The sequence below is a fragment of the Phyllostomus discolor genome, chromosome 4 (assembly GCF_004126475.2).
Source record: "Phyllostomus discolor isolate MPI-MPIP mPhyDis1 chromosome 4, mPhyDis1.pri.v3, whole genome shotgun sequence".
NCBI lineage: Eukaryota > Metazoa > Chordata > Mammalia > Chiroptera > Phyllostomidae > Phyllostomus > Phyllostomus discolor.
The window spans coordinates 8331759-8345032 of record NC_040906.2 but is presented as its reverse complement, the minus strand read 5'-3'; the positions used below and the strand labels follow the sequence as shown (position 1 = coordinate 8345032).

General features: G+C 40.1%; 1 protein-coding gene across 12 annotated transcripts in view; it reads left to right on the top strand.

The window, feature by feature from the left end:
* The window catches only part of AGFG1 (ArfGAP with FG repeats 1), a 64177-nt gene extending 52329 nt beyond the window's left edge, over positions 1–11848 (top strand). For 5 of the 12 annotated variants that reach the window (XM_036022769.1, XM_036022766.1, XM_036022764.1 and 2 more), the window contains 8 exons: positions 166–375; positions 1349–1529; positions 4144–4223; positions 4736–4828; positions 5777–5824; positions 7840–7998; positions 8985–9076; positions 9631–11848. In XM_036022769.1, the coding sequence (XP_035878662.1) occupies positions 166–375; positions 1349–1529; positions 4144–4223; positions 4736–4828; positions 5777–5824; positions 7840–7998; positions 8985–9076; positions 9631–9690 (923 nt within the window). In that variant the 3' untranslated portion in view covers positions 9691–11848. The remainder of the gene's footprint in view (positions 1–165; positions 376–1348; positions 1530–4143; positions 4224–4735; positions 4829–5776; positions 5825–7839; positions 7999–8984; positions 9077–9630) is intronic. The other 7 variants (XM_036022768.1, XM_036022772.1, XM_028509289.2 and 4 more) reach the window with 3 other exon arrangements.
* The last annotated feature ends 1426 nt before the right edge of the window (positions 11849–13274 follow it).

The window sequence follows — 13274 nt, the reverse complement described above, 5'->3', positions numbered from 1 at the left end:
GTCACATGCAGATGATTAAAATTGAATACTATTTGGCAGTTACTATTTTTAGGAATATAGGATTGCTGGTATAACACTTAGTTTAGGGAGGAATTATCATGTAATCTACCACAGCATATTGGGAAAAGTCCAGAAGTTTCAAGTGTTTCATTTATTCTGTTCCAGGTGGCAGTGCTGGATCAGTAAACGCTAACTTTGCTCATTTCGATAACTTCCCCAAGTCCTCCAGTGCGGACTTTGGAGCCTTCAACGCTTCCCAGAGCCGTCCGGCAGCAGCAGCTGCTGGTAAAGTCTCAGCCAACAAAGCTGGTCTGCAGACGGCCGACAAGTACGCAGCGCTTGCTAATTTAGACAACATCTTCAGTGCTGGGCAAGGTAATCAAACTCGAAATAAAGCAAATGCAAATTTGTGTATTAAACAGTCCTTTAAATTTGGTTTGTATTTATTAAAATCTGAGAATGCTGTGCTCTTCTCAGTAGTTGTATAGACTTTGAGGATCTGAAATCTCTACTATAAAACTGCAGGCATAGAAACTAATTTCTGTACTTCTGGTTTTGAGAGAAAGTAATTGACAGTAATTTAATTTTGTCTTAGAAAGTGTGCTTTACTATTCTAAAGCCTTACAGGGTTAAGAATCTTAGACTGGAAAGTTATTTGATGGCTTCTGTAATATATTTATTTTGAACTATTTTCTATTCATGTCTTGGTAATTTTTTAAAAATGATTTTTACAGTATGTGTTTATGCCTAGTATTGGCCTTAAGGCCAGTGTTTTGCCTCTCAGAGCGCACAGGGCAGTGGGGGAGAGCAGGGCCTGCTTTCCGCCTGGGCTTTGCTCTGGTCTCTGCAGGGCCTGCTTTCTCATCTCCAGGGTGAGGGCGGCAAATAGCACTGAGGCCGCGGTGTGGTGGTGTATGTTATCGCGTGTAAGGCACTGAGAACCCTGCTTGGCACAGAGTACACACTGAGTAAATATTTCCTCTTACTGCTGTCTCTGGTTTTTTCATGGACAGCCCTGGGAAGCTGACATCAATAGATGTTCACTTCAGGGCCCTTCATTTTGAGTTTGTATGTTTACTTGAATGAAGTGCACCTTTCTCAGAGATGTTAAGTAGACTTTTTGAGAATTTCTTCTTTATGCACGGTCTAGGTGTATCGCTGGTACAGAGGCTTAGTTTTTGTTACAGAAGCAGTATTCTGTCTTTACCCCAGTGGTGTGTATCACAACGAATCTTGTCCAGTATTTTCTAGATTATTTATTACTCAAATTTACATGTGTCTCATAGCCGACGTGGTTGATAAGTTGGAAGTGTACCTTTAATCTTCGTTGTAATGTGTTTGTGCACAGGTGGTGATCAGGGGAGTGGCTTTGGGACCACAGGTAAAGCTCCTGTTGGTTCTGTGGTTTCCGTTCCCAGCCAGTCAAGTGCGTCTTCAGACAAGTACGCAGCCCTGGCAGAACTGGACAGCGTTTTCAGCTCTGCAGCCACCTCCAGTAACGCGTACACGTCCACCAGTAACGCCAGCAGGTACCCGGTCTCAGAGTTCTGCTCCACGTGGACCGCTTTTCTCAACTCTGAGTAGTCATGTTAAATAATGGCTGTTGGGGAGCATAACTTTAAAGTTATTGAATATTTTTATAAATTTGAAGAAACTGAGTTTAATTTGCTAGCTACAGTATAATCCTTGGGTAATTGCCTAATTTTACCTTTCGTTTAATCAAAGGTTTTATTGTTTTCTTGAATACCAAAATGTAATTCAAAGTATATACACATCTCAAAATGGACAGCTATATACAGATGTAATTACACTCAGCAGAGAATCCATTTAGCAAATTATGTACTTTTAAGGTACAGTTCTTAGTTATGAAGCCCAAACACTGAAAGTAACATTATGTTGCCTTAGTTATAGGCATTTTTAAAATGTTTGCCCCAGTACCCAGTACTAATTCTGTATCTCTTCCGTGTCATACTGGTGGTATCTGTGAGTAGACATATCTGTTGCTGTGTTCACATATCTCTGGTCCGAAAGGATTCCTGACAGCAAGGGGTCTAACAGCATTAGATCCTTAACAACTCACAGTTTTGACTTCTTCCTTTTAGACTTGAGGTCAACAGACGTACAGGTGACTTACCTATACATTTTATCCATCTCTTTGTTTTTTATCTCTGTGCGCTGTCTCTTCTTTTTTCTTTTGTTATCCTAGAAGGTTTTTATTTTCCTTTAGCACCTTTTCTGGAGAGAAATGGTAGGTTTGTAACTTACTCCTTGGTCTCTCCAGTATTATATTTTCCATATGCCAGATAGGAAAAATTAAATACAAAGAATAAACTTTAGAGTATTTACATATTTTTTGCTTTATTAATATTGTCTGCATTAGACCTATGTAATAGTGCACTATAACAAAGCGGCCCTAAAACCTAGACACGTGGGTTATACATAACACATGGTGTAGTGGTACTGCATTACAGTGGTCTGTGGGAGGTTTTGAGTACTGCCTGAGACTTTTTGAAGGGATCTGTGAGGTTAACGCTACTAATTGTAGTAATTTGGAGCGATTCTTTGTGTGTTCCCACTAGTTGACATTTGTATTGGTGGTGCAGAAATAGTGGCAGGTAAAACTTGCTGGCACTTTAGCATGAATTAAGGCCGTTGGCACAAACCGTACAGGTAGCCATCAAATAATCGCTGCATTTCTCTTGCCACTGTTCATTCAGGTTTACTTACGAGTATTCTCAAGGTGGTTTTTCTTATGAATATTCCTGATGAAGCAGTCAGAAGATTAATTGTATTAAATCTTTCTCCTCAAACATGTCTGTGCTCTGTGTTGGAGCAAGGTGTGCATCAGGCAGGTCTGCTGTGTGCCAAGGTGTGATGGCTGTCTTCAGGAAAGGGAACGGGTTTGGTTGCTGTGGGGCGCACCCGCCACTTGGGTTACGGACCACCGTTTCTCCTTGACAGATAGCCGATAGGCAGGCCGTGATTATGCAGATTTGGGTATTTGACTATTTTTTTCTGAAAAATAACGTATTTAAGCCTGTAGCTTAAAGGAAAATAACTGGTAGTATTCACATATTCAAGCAAATATTAGAATTTTGAAAAGTTATTGACACTACCATGGACTTGATAGCTTCCCACTACTTCTCTGATGAGATGAGTGGCAATATTAATGTGATTTTTAAATTTGGTTTTGGTTCTGGATAAGGCAGTGTGTTGACATTGGAAAGATTGGAATTGAGTCTTTTTCAGATGCTGTAACATTGTTAAAGATAGATTTAAACTGCAAGAGAGACTGATGAATGTTAGCTTTGATTGAGTACAAAGAGGTTCACTATAAAAGTTTTCAAGTTCCATATTGCACCTCACCTTTAGGAAATTAGTGCTGTTTTGGGTATGATGGCAAAGAATATGTCCACAGTTATCTGAAGAAGCTATTAAAGCTCCTATTTTGTTCAAGTATGTATCTGGGTGAGGCCATTTTTTAAAAATAGTACTGCAGCCTAAACAACAGATCACAACAGATGGATGTTCTGTTAAGCCAGCCACTAAAGGGATTTGCAGAAATACCAGTGTTACTGTTTCCGTTAAGTTCCTTTTGTTTTGAAAAATATAGTTACCATAAAATGCTATTTATGTTGGCATGTAATGGCTTTCTTGTTATTTCTACATGAAAAGATTATTTAGAATTTGTTTTCATTTTTGTACTTGTGTATGTTGATAAATACAGCATACTCCTGGTGGGTGTGGCTCAGTGGATTGAGTGCCGGCCTATGAACCAAAGGGTCCCCAGTTCGAGTCCCAGTCAGGGCACACGCCTGGGTTGTGGGCCAGGTCCCCAGTGAGGGGCACGCAAGAGGCAACCACATGTTGATGTTTCTCTCCCTCTCTTTTTCCCTCCCTTCCTTCCCCCTCTCTAAAAATAAATAGAACACACACACACACACACACACACACACAGACACCAACGCTCTTTGGGGTGCTCAGTAATTTTCCAGCATGTAATTGAGTTCTGAGTCTTAAGGTTTGGCAACTTCTGTGATACATAATATGTTCATAATGATCTGTTTCCACATTTTTATGGCCACCCTTTAAATAGATTATCCTTTTTGTTTTAATACAAACTTTTTCAATATTTGTTTTCAGCAATGTTTTTGGAACAGTGCCCGTGGGCGCTCCTGCACAGACACAGCCTGCTGCTTCCAGTGTGCCTGCTCCCTTCGGAGGTGCGTGCTCCTGGTGTGCACTTGTCCCCTTGTGTGCAGGAGATGCGTTCCCAGGCACCCCGGTGGGGGTCTGAAACTGGGCTTGGTGCCAAACCCTATGGAGAGCTTCGGCCTGTCCGAATTGAGAGCATCATTGCTTTGGTGCCCTTAAATAAATAGAGCAGGATGTAGCAAGATTTCATCACGTTACTCATATTAACACACAGAACTTATCAGTTGTTTATTTCTGGAAATTCCCATTTGATATTTTTGGATCGCCATTGACTGCTAGTAACTGAAACAGTAACTGAAAGTGGAGTCATAGATAAGGGGGATTAATGCACACGCTGGTTTTTGTAAAGGGCCTGGATGTGTACCGTGTAGCATTTTCTAGGGGAACCAGAAGACAGACCGATGATATTTATTATCAGAAAGCTCTTGTTTTATGTCTTCATAAATACATGAACAAATGTTTTAAGTATTTGAATATAAATGTATTTGGATTTTGTAATGTATTTTATAATTTTTTAAAGCCACGCCTTCCACGAACCCATTTGTTGCGGCTGCTGGTCCTTCTGTGGCGTCTTCTACAAACCCGTTCCAGACCAGTGCCAGAGGAGCGGCAGGTAAGAGGCACAGACCCCAGAACAGCAGGTCTTGGAAAAGGTATTTATTGCAAAAAACCATGTGAACATTAGAAAATAAGGATTCTTTCTCACTGAAGCTTACAGAAGTTCAATCATTTCCTGTAGTTAGAAAATGACAGCACCAAGACTCAGAGCAGCTCGCGTCTTAATTGCCGTTTCCCCAAATTTAATTGGTTAGGGATGCTAACTTCAAGTGCATGCGCATACGTTTTAGAAACAGGTGCACTTCTGGTGGTTGAAACAAACACATAGCAACCTAGATTTGTTTCTAGTAATGACATTCATTTCTGTGTAACCTTGCTGACCTCGGGCCCCCGGGTGGGAAAGGAGTGCACGGGACGCGCTTTTCCTTCTCTCTCCTCAGCCGCTGCACGGTAGACTGCAGGCGCTGCTCGCCTGTCTCATGCCACAGCGAATGAGTTTCCCCTCGTAACAACAGTTCGTTAGCTTACCTGACTCAGCTTTATGTGTATCTAGTCAATGTAAAGAATTGTAAATACAGGTCAAGCATTATTTAGGTGCTCTCTCTAAGGTTTGACTTTGTAGATGCTAGATCATCTTACATGATCCTATGAGTAGCATTTTTGGCTGTAACTCGTAAGACCTACAAGTCTTTTTATGAATATGGTTATATCTTCACATGAAAAAAATGTTAGCGCTCATTTAAAATGATGGACTTTATAAATGTTTCTTCATATGATATTTATTCTAATTTCCCCTTTATTGCTAACAGTGTAAATGTTTAAAGTTCATGCATGCAGTCCAAGTAAGAAGACTGTGGGTGTATTTTCACCATGTATTATGCTGCCCACTTTCTAACAGTACATTCTAATTTCTAGAACTTCTTAATGCAAAAATACTTACTTCTCTTTTTACAATAATTACCGTAAGTTAATTGACATTGGTCTCTTTACGGCTTTCCATAAGGCCTTTCTGGAGCAATGCATTCTCAAGTGTTTCCTCACGCTCACTTTGGTAGGTGGCCACAACGAATGTCTAGATTTATGTGGCAGTTTGTCTGCCTGCTTGTGGAAGCTTCTGCTAGTGTTCTGGTTCCCTGCATGTGGAATTAAGTTTTTCCATGTTTTAAAATGGAGTGGGCATGAATGTGTGGCATTGGATTACATTATGTTTACAGTTACATGAAAATCTTGCGTAGCAATTTCTGTTTTGATGCTGAAAAGTGTTATTGCTTACCTCCATGGTCACATTAGAATGTTAATAGCTCTGTCCGTTATTTTTCCTCAGTTTGAATTTATAGTACTTTGAGTGATGCATTTTGATACTCATGGAGTTTGATTTGGTTTAGCTGTATCCAAGTTTTGCTTTTAGCGCTTTCTTAGAAAGCAGTGCCAGAGTTCTGTCTGTGCATCGTTGTCTGTTCCGAACCTTCCCATTCCCCGTGCAGTGTGCTCTTCACTTGCTTCCTAGTGGCTTGTTGTCCCTTTCTGTCTCCTCAGTAGTGAGAAAGTCATTTAAAGTTTTTTGATATTCTAATTAGGTCCATTGCTAATCATTGTTATAAACATTAGGGTTACAAGGATTAGATTACTTGGCAACATCTGTGACCTTTTTAAAATTTTTTTTTTGATTTTTTTTTCTATTCATTCATTTTTAAAGAGAGGGGAAGGGAAGAAGAAAGAGAGGGAGAGAAACATCAATGTGTGGTTGCCTCTCGTGTGTTCTCCACTGGGGCCCTGGCCCACAACCTAGGCATGCGCCCCTGACTGGGATTCGAACCAGTGACCCTTTGGTTCAGAGGCCAACACTCAGTCCACTGAGCCACACCAGCCAGGGCTAAAGGTTTTTAAAAATAAAACATAATTCTTTGTGACATTATTAGTATTAATGTCCATGCTTTAGATAATTTTTTAAAAATAGCATCACACTGAAACTATTTCACTATGCAATTCCTAGTATTCTGTATTAAAAGCAACATTATTGGCTTATATTTCACTGAGACCTTTCCTAGAACACATGATCTTCTTCAGCAATAAGTAATACACTCTCCTGTTCCAGCATGTGTTTCTGTAACGGGAATTCGTTCATAGGTGATTCCTAGATGGGGAATGACGGCCACGGATGTAGGCACAGTTCACGCAGCCTCCCCCGACCTGCGAACGGTCCGCTCCAGGAAGCCAGAGGGCCCAGACCTGCCGAGCCGGGCGGGAGTGCGGTGTTGACCAGTGTGCACTTCCCCTGCGTGCTTGGTCTCTTCTAAGAGTACTTACTGCACTCTCTTTTCATTCTTCGTGCACTTTGCCCTAATTTTTATACTCCGCAATCCTAATTTTTCTTAACCCTTTATCCAAAGCAGTCTTTATTTACCGTCCAAAAATAAAGGAATGTGGGAGTCTGTATTATAATTTCTTTTAGAACTGATCATTTTAGGAGGGTAACATGCCTTTTCAATTGTGTTAGTGTTTTTATTAAGATCTTCCTTCCCCGTTTTTGGCTCTGGTTACAAAGCCTGCATAGGCTTTGCGTGGCCTGCCTCCAACCTTGTTTCTCCTGTAAGTCTTGTTATTTTTGGTACGCTACTTTACAGAGGTTTTAGATTATTTGTTTTTCCAGAAATTCACATGTTACATTATAGCACACAATTCAGAAGATAAAATTAAACATTTGGGTATTTTACTGTATATAGTAAAACAAAACTAAAAAAGTAAACTAGTGTGTACTCATGTGAATTTTATGGTGATGGGCTTCACAAAAGTAGACTGCTGTTTAGACTAGAACTTTATTAATGCATTTTGAGAAATTTTCTTTAAGTTTTTTTCTGGTTATTGGGTTTTAGGAAATACAGTTGTATACATTGTTACACTATACAGCCCTAAAACTTAACTAGTAACTTTGTCGAGTTTTGAAATTCAGAATGCCTTTAATGTACATCTTAATGTGTTTCAAGGTAAATGGTGTCTCTTCTGTAATGTTAGGAGAAACAAAGTGTGCCCTCGTGTGTAAGTGGTCCCCCTTCTCTTCCCCGCCAGCGGCGACCTTCGGCACCGCGTCCATGAGCATGCCCACGGGCTTCGGGACGCCCGCCCCCTACAGCCTTCCCACCAGCTTCAGTGGCAGCTTCCAGCAGCCCGCCTTCCCAGCCCAGGCCGCCTTCCCTCAGCAGACGGCTTTTCCCCAGCAGCCCAATGGTAAGGTCTGACGCCACCTGCACGTCCGCTCCAGGTCTCCTTTGTGTGTTGTGCCGTGATCTGGTGTGTGTGGGCAGAAGGACTCATGTGAAGAGCGTTGTAGCGTTTTCTACCAAATGCGTATTTGGGCCTTGCAAAGTGGACTGAATTAGTAAATTTTTGTGATGAGATTACAGATTTAGGAGAAATCAGAGTCTCTGAAGAGACCCCTTCTTTCTCAGAATCCCCAGCGTCCTTTTTACTCATTTCTCTGTGACCTGTTACATCTCTTGGTTTTAAAAAGAAACTTGAAGGACACAGAGTGTTGTGTTTTGCACCAGAACATCGTATGGCATTTTTTGTAGGGTTTTTTGGGGGGTGGATGGTGACAGACTAATTTTCTGAATGAGTAACTATTTATGGTTAGAATTGGTGCTTGTTTTCAGGGAGATTCAGTGGAGACCAGTTTGTCATCGTCGTGTTCCCCCGTCCCTCCCCCCAGCCCTGTGCTCACGACTAAGGTTGAAATCCATAGATTCAGGGGTTATTTTAGGGTTACACATTTTACACATTTTCTTTTTTAAAGTCAGTATCAGTAGTTGGGTAAAAATTTGGAAATACGGTCCATGGCAGAGCCATAATGATGCAGTGTTTCCTGAGAAGTGCTGTGACGCTCACACAGAAACTGCTCTGTGGGCCTCGCGCCCGGTCGGGCCGCCGCAGGCTCCTCTACTCAGCACACCCTCTGCGTGTCGGTCGGCAGTTCGTGCAGCTGCGACACACTGGAATTAACCGTTTCAGGAGAGCTGTGATACAAAAGCTCTTTCAAGGCTTCACAGGAAGTTTGTCTCTGGTATTTGAAAGAGCAGAAGCCCAAACAATTCCACATTGATACTTTATGATGGTCACTCTGGTAGGAGCTTCTGTAAAATGCACTATGAGGCTTTATAAACCTCAGATTGTCTCTCAAAGCTGCTGATTATAATTGGTGGTTCTGTTCTCATAAGGTGCAGGTTTTGCAGCATTTGGACAAACAAAGCCAGTGGTAACCCCTTTTGGTCAAGTTGCAGCTGCTGGAGTATCTAGTAATCCTTTTATGGTAAGTGGGATGCAATTTTAAGCACTTTAGAAGTCGTTAATGTTTTATTTTCAAATTAGGAAAAGCAGGATGTGATTCTTAGATGCTGTTGGGTATTCTACTGATCAGGCACTGCAAGAGCGTGCAGACTGAGGCAGCCACTCTGCACGATTCTTCTGTGACTTGAAAAAGTAAACCACATTAATCAGTTGAGCTCAGAGTGTTGGCAGTAAACCATCTTCCTTGGCGAAGCAGCACCTGACGAGCGGCGGTGGGTTTAGTGAGGGCGGGTGTGAAGGGGGTCTTGGTCAGGTTTGGTCTGAACCGTAGACGCAGCTTTGTGAAGAGTCCTTTTTAGAATCTGTTCTGAGAATTATATGAAATAATGTGTATGTAAAAGATACAACACAGTGCCTGGCACCCAATAGTTTTATAGTAGTGTATTGCTAGTAATGACAGTGAGTAAATTAGATTGCCAATAATTAATCCTAATCTAGACCCTGTTCAATATTTTCATCTTTTCCACACACACCACTCCTGTCTGTGTATTTATTTTGTCTTATGTTTCTCTTTAGACTGGTGCACCGACAGGACAATTTCCAACAGGAAGCTCATCAACCAATCCTTTCTTATAGCCTTATATAGACATTTTACTGGAACGAACTTTTACGTGGTCACATTACATCTCCGCCTCTTGCACTGTTGTCTTGTTTCACTGATCTTAGCTTTAAACACAAGAGAAGTCTTTAAAAAGCCTGCATTGTTTATTAAACACCAGGTAATATGTGCAAAACAGAGGGCTCCGGTAACAACTTTTAACCTGTGAATTGGCAGAAAAAGGTAGCGGTATCATGTATATTAAAAATTGGCTAATATTAAGTTATTGCAGATACCACATCCATTATGCTGCAGTACTGTACATATTTTTCTTAGAAATTAGCTATTTGTGCATATCAGTATTTGTAACTTTTAACACATTGTTATGTGAAAAATGTTACTGGGGAAATAGATCAGCCACTTTTAAGGTGCTGTCATGTATCTTGGAATGAATGACCTAAAACCATTTTAACCATTGCTACTGGAAAGTTACAAAGTTGGAATTGGAAGGTTTTATTCATTCTTGAAGTTTTCCTTTCTAAAGAGCTCTTCTATTTATACATGCCTAAATTCTTTAAAAATGTAGAAGGATACCTGTCTGCATAATAAAGCTGATCATGTTTTGCTACAGTTTGCAGGTGAAAAAAATAAATATTAGAAAATATGCTATTGTTTTTGTGTTCTTGCTGCAATGCCTTTACCAAAGTGGCCTTAAATATGAGTAGTGAATTGAGAACATCTTGAATTCTTAAATTAGAATTTCAGAAGACGCCTAGTGATGAACTTTTCTGTCTCAAAGAGAAAATTTTATAAAAAGGCCATGTAGAAGATGTGTTAAAACTACTATGATTGCTGTATTCAGGAATGTGTCAGTGGTAAAGCATTTAAGTGTAGCTTGTCAGATTCACCACAATCCTTCTGATTTCTGTGCAACTTCCTAATTTTGTGAAATTTGTATATATGAAAAATTTGCATGTATGTGTATTTACAAATTTTTTAAAGTATCTGGAATTCTCAGACTACAAAAGGCCTATTTTAAATATTGATTTAAAAAATATTGTCTTTGAATGTATTGGAAGCAGACATGCATTAACTGTGACATGATTGCACCTCAGATTTTTTTCTTTGGACAAACTGATATTATTAATAGGACATTTGTTTATGTTCATCTCTGGGGGCAGAGGAACTGGAACCCAGTGTTACCTTAAAGTTATAGAATACCTTGTTTAAAAAGGCAATGATACTAATGTTTAGTTAAATCTTTCTGTTAATATTCAAATGAACTTGTTTAAGTATTTATGTACAATAATGCCTCATTCATCCAGACATAATCTGGCATTCTCTTCCAAACAGAACACAACTGGGAAACTTGGAATTTTTTTTTTAATGCCTTTGACCACCCTACATAAGTCACAGTCTGTACTGATCATTTGATTTCCCAGCCCATAGCATATTAGCAGTTCAGAAGCGGTGGCTCGAAAGGAAGAAGATAGAACACAGCTAAGAAGAAAAACATGAAGAGCATACACTAGTGAAGACCGTCTGGCGTAGGGGCAGCCAGCGTAGCCTAGACCACTGTATGACATCTCTTCTAGTAACTGTCTAGTCTTAGGACTCTGTCATCAAGGAAAAGTGAAATGACACGTGTTTGTAAAGTTTTATCTTAAAATGATTAGAAAAATTTTTTAAAGCTTTGGTATTAAAAGAGGTGAACATCCGTTTCCTCAAACATTTTATTCATGTTGAATACCTTTTCCAGTGGCGGCTACATGAGTGAACCTACCACATTCAATCTGTGTAGCGTTTGAGGCTTGTTACAACGTGGCTGCTTGATGCAAATGCAGCTGGACGCGGGGTTTGTCTGAACCCTCGGGTAAGAAGACCGGAGGCCTCTGCCCCTTTCCTGAGCAGTACGCCTCTTCTTTCGGAATTAAACGAATGCTGCAAAGGTTGCGGTGTGTGTTGGTGTATACTTGAAGTGTCTTGACTTTTATGGGTCTCCCTCCAGCCCCTTTTCCATGGACGGGATACTTAAGGAATGTCTTTGTATGTCTATGTTTTAGATTGTATCGGGTCCCAAACAATCCGTATGTACAAAGTTATAATATATAATTGTAGGTCATTACCCAGTTAACCTCCTAGGCTTTCCATCTAAGGAAAAGTAAATTAAACAGTTATTAAAATAATTTTAAAGACTGTTTTTTTTTTTCTGAGTAAATTCTGAACTTTTGTAATTAAATGGGAACTGTCAATGACTTACTTGAAATGAGTGCTTAAAATGTTGACGTGCTTAAGGAAGCGATCCGGATTGACAGTGGTTTTAAATCTTCTTTGGTTAGACTTGGATCCTCAGGTGTGCGCCTGGTCTTACGCAGACCGCCAGAATTGCGCCGAGTGCGGAACAGGAGGAGACTCTTGAAGGTGGCAAGGCCGGAGACCGTGCTTCCGGGCCTGCTGATTGAGTCAGATCTTTCCTCCTGTTCCATCTTCCTTCCCTCAGGACAGAACATTTTTCTTTAGGGTGACAAACTCTGTTGGCAGAGTTTAAGGCCTATTGTATTTTCATTTTTGTGAAAGTAGAAATTAGATGATCACCTTCTTCCTTCAAATAATTCCTCCTGTAAATCGGAAGAAGCGTACCAGTGACCTATGAGTGGCCCCCATCCCCAGCACACTGGTGTTGCCATAGTTCCTGCAAATTGGTAAAATGGGTGCTTTCGTACCATTTTACCAACAGATCTGAAACATTTTTGTCTCAGCGCCAGAACTCTTAAAAATATTTGACCATCCCTGAAGAGCTTTTCTTTATATAACAGGTGTTAGTCAAAATTTACTGTATTAAAAGTTAAATTAATACTAAGTCATTTAAAAACTATGTTTATTTAAATATAATAATAAAAACCCATATGTTAAGATGAAGACCACTTTTGATAAAAATAGTACTACCTGAAACAATGAGAAGAACATTATATTTTGCTCGTCTCTAACATCTGGCTCAGGAGTTGGATCCTCATTGTGATCCTTTTTGTATCACGGGGCATGTGGACACTGGATAACCCCACTGAGCACTTGTAAAGTCATGGGTGAGACAGAGTGGAAACATTTTGTTAGGGTTATGAAAATAGTTTGGACCTTGGGCTTGGGGACCCCTCAAGTGTCCTCAGACCAGACTTGGAGAAACATTGCATTACACTTTAAGTGTGTGTGTTTCTGGGATAATAATGTTTAGTTGTAAACATCATACTCCCTGAACTTTTACATGTTTTTGTTTACTGGGTGGGGAAAATTGAAACTCTGGTTGAAATTGTAACCAGATATTTTATTTTTATATGATAGTATTTCAGTAATAATGAAATCGGTTAATATTTCCACTTTAAAAGGGGTATTACAATTTCTGGTTCATGGTTATGGGTCTTTATTTTGGAATCATTTACTATTATGGAAGTTTTGTGTAATTGTTTTAGGGATCTGTCAAATAGCTATTTAAAAATTTTAATAGAACACCTTGCTTAGGTGGTTTTCTAGTAAATAGCACACATGTGTGCGTGTACACACACACGCACGTGTTTTTTACGTGAGAGGCGGATCCCTCTGACGAACATCGGTGCCCTCCGGGAAGTCA